This window comes from Prunus dulcis, chromosome 5 (assembly GCF_902201215.1).
Source record: "Prunus dulcis chromosome 5, ALMONDv2, whole genome shotgun sequence".
Lineage (NCBI taxonomy): Eukaryota > Viridiplantae > Streptophyta > Magnoliopsida > Rosales > Rosaceae > Prunus > Prunus dulcis.
The window spans coordinates 1,765,776-1,768,940 of NC_047654.1; the positions used below are offsets into that span (position 1 = coordinate 1,765,776).

Genomic DNA, 3,165 nt, shown 5'->3' on the forward strand with positions numbered 1-3,165 from the left:
GAAATTTATGGATATGAATCATATTGATATTTTTTTTTATGTAATTAAATTTATGGATATGAATCATAGTGATAATCATATTAATGTAGATTGATTGAGTTTATGCTTGATTGATAATATGAATTGATTGAGTATATTGAATATTGATTGCTATTTGATATGATAATTTGGTATATTGAATATTGATTGATATGGGTTTAGGGAGTATATTGAATATTGAGAGTGGGTTATTGAAATTTTCATATTCATATGATAATTTGGATAAAAATTAATGATTGATTGAATTAATTGATTTGTAGATTTATGGAACGATTCTTTAAAAGAAAATTATCTACGGATAGTTCTTCTCTGTCTAATCCGGGTAGTTCAAATGCAAGACCAATTGAAGTAGATGAGATCTTAGCTAATCTTCAAGCAGACCCTGGACTAAGAACTCGAATGGCGGATTATAGTCCTAATATTCGGGATGAGATCCGAAGGGCATATCTACAAAAGGGACCTTGTCAACCTAGAAGTTATAAATTCCCACAAACTAATCAATCAGGAATTAATAGACGCTTCATTGCTCATTGGTTTGATGATCATGATTGGTTGGAATATAGTATTGCTAAAGATGCTGCGTTTTGTCTTCATTGTTATCTCTTCAAATCTAATTTTGATCAAGTGGGTGGTGATGCATTCACTGGGGTAGGCTTCAATAATTGGAAGAAGGCGAAAGAAAGATTTAACCTTCATATTGGACCGGTTGGTAGTGTTCACAACCAAGCTAGAGAAGTTGCTTACAATTTGATGCATCAAACTACACACATTGAAACAATTGTGATCAAGCAAACAAGCCAAGCTCGCACGGCTTATCGCACTTGCTTGAATGCATCACTTAAGTGCACTAGGTATTTGTTGCGGCAAGGGCTTTCTTTTCTTGGTCATGATGAAAGTGCACAATCAAGTAATAAAGGGAATTATTTAGAGCTCTTGCAATTTCTTGCGGATCATGATGAAAAAGTTAAGGCCGTTGTGTTGGAAAATGCTCCGGAAAATTTAAAGTTAATAGCTCCTTCAATTCAAAAAGATCTTGTCAATTCTTGTGCCAAAGAAACCATTGATCTTATCTTGAGTGATGTAAAAGATAGATATTTTTCAATAATGGTGGATGAAGCACGTGATGTTTCAATAAAGGAGCAAATGGCGATGGTGTTGCGTTATGTGAATGACAAAGGACAAATAATTGAAAGGTTTGTGGGGGTTCAACATGTAACCGACACTACTTCAAGTGCACTAAAGGAAGCAATTGATGAATTCTTTTCTTCCGTGAATTTGAGCTTTTCCAAGCTACGAGGACAAGGTTATGATGGAGCTAGTAATATGAGAGGTGAGTTCAATGGCCTTAAGACAAAGATTTTGAGAGAACAACCTTGTGCATTTTATGTTCATTGCTTTGCTCATCAACTTCAACTAGCTCTTGTTGCGGTAGCAAAGAAAAACATTGATGTCAACTCTTTTTTCACAACGGCTAATAGTTTGGTTAATGTTGTTGGAGCATCTTGTAAGCGTCGCGATGCACTTAGAGCACAATACCAAGAAGAGCTTGTGAGAGCTTTTGAAGATGATTGTCTTATAACGGGCCGGGGCTTAAATCAAGAAAGGACTCTCAAACGTGCCGGCGATACACGATGGAACTCACATTATGGTACGTTGATTAGTATCATTTCTATGTTCCCATCTGTGGTGAATGTGCTTCAAATGATTGTTGATGATAATCCTAATGATAGTTCGGGTGAAGCCTATAAGTTATGGAGAGAAATACAATCTTTTGAGTTTGTGTTTCACTTATTTGTAATGAAAGCTATATTGGGAATAACAAACACTTTGTCTCTAGCATTGCAAAAGAAAGATCAAGACATTGTGAGTGCAATGAATTTAGTGAAAACATGCAAGGAAAACCTGCAGTTGATGAGGGATAATGAGTTTGAAGAATTGGTTGAGCAAGCATCCTCGTTTTGTTACAAACATGATATTATAGTTCCTACCATGGATGAGGAATATGTAATTCCAGGGAGATCACGGCATAATGCTCCAATGAAGACAAATTATCATCGTTATCGTGTGGAGATCTTTATTCATGTAATTGATGGGCAACTTGCGGAATTAAATGATCGCTTCAACGAGGTAAGTACTGAGTTACTTACTTGTTTGGCATGCTTGAGTCCAAAAAATAACTTTGTGGCTTTTGACAAACGAAAGCTAGTTCGTCTTGCTCAATTTTATCCTTATGATTTTTCGGATAGAGACTTATTGATGCTTGAAGATCAACTTGGTGTTTATGTTCATCATATGCGTTCGAGTTGTGATTTTTCTCAATTGGAAGGGATTAGTAGTCTTGCGGAAAAAATGGTGGAGAAAGGAATGCATGAAATATTTCCTTTTGTGTATTTGCTTCTTACATTGGCTTTTGTTTTACCGGTTGCAACTGCATCAGTGGAGAGGGCATTTTCCGCTATGAATATTATTAAAAATCCACTTTGCAACAGAATGGGAGATCAATGGTTGAATGATAGCTTGATTGTTTACATTGAGAGATATGTTTTTGCTTGTATTGATAACGAAATTATAATGCAACGTTTTTAGAATATGAAAACTCAGTCGTGGACAATTCAAGTGCATTTACGTAAATGTGACTCCCATATTAAACATGATTATATCATATGACTCATTGACCTATAACCAACGAAAGTATAAATCCACTTGATGAAGCTCAAAAGTAAAATGCTTCATTTATCATATCCTATTACTAAATATTTTCTTGAGTCAGACCTAAATTTTCTTTAAAAATTAGGGTTAAGATTTTTGTTTTTCTTGGATGTGTCTTGCTGTCATTGGGATGGTTGCGGTGTGGTGTTGTCGACCTAGCTTTTCTCCTTGGTTTTCATTGTGTTTTTGAAGCAAATACTGCAATCCACCGTAGACGCCATGATTTTGTTTCAGCTTTTGGTCTACGCATATGGAATTTGCTCCAATTCAATGTTTGGAGTTGGAAAAGTGATTGTTGTTGGTTTGTGTGGGATTGGGTTTTGCAGTGCAAAATAAGAGGTTTAGCCATGTTGGTGCTACGAGTCTCTTTGGTTTGTTGGAGAGGAAGTGTTGCGGTGTCCTTATTTCGGTGTTTAT

At 35.7% G+C, this 3,165-nt stretch overlaps 1 protein-coding gene across 1 annotated transcript; it reads left to right on the top strand.

Annotated features, from left to right (window-relative positions):
• Positions 1 to 303: 303 nt before the first annotated feature.
• Positions 304 to 2,625, top strand: LOC117627520 (zinc finger MYM-type protein 1-like). The gene is made up of 2 exons (XM_034359640.1): positions 304 to 1,369; positions 1,457 to 2,625. The coding sequence occupies exons 1-2, from the start codon at positions 304 to 306 to the stop codon at positions 2,623 to 2,625; spliced, it is 2,235 nt and encodes a 744-aa protein (XP_034215531.1).
• Positions 2,626 to 3,165: the final 540 nt, after the last annotated feature.

Coding starts and splice junctions, on each gene's coding strand:
- LOC117627520 (XM_034359640.1), top strand. CDS start 304: ATGGAACGATTCTTTAAAAGAAAATTATCTACGGATAGTTCTTCTCTG. Junction 1,370..1,456: donor TGGAGCTAGTAATATGAGAG/GTGAGTTCAATG, acceptor AACTTCAACTAG/CTCTTGTTGCGGTAGCAAAG.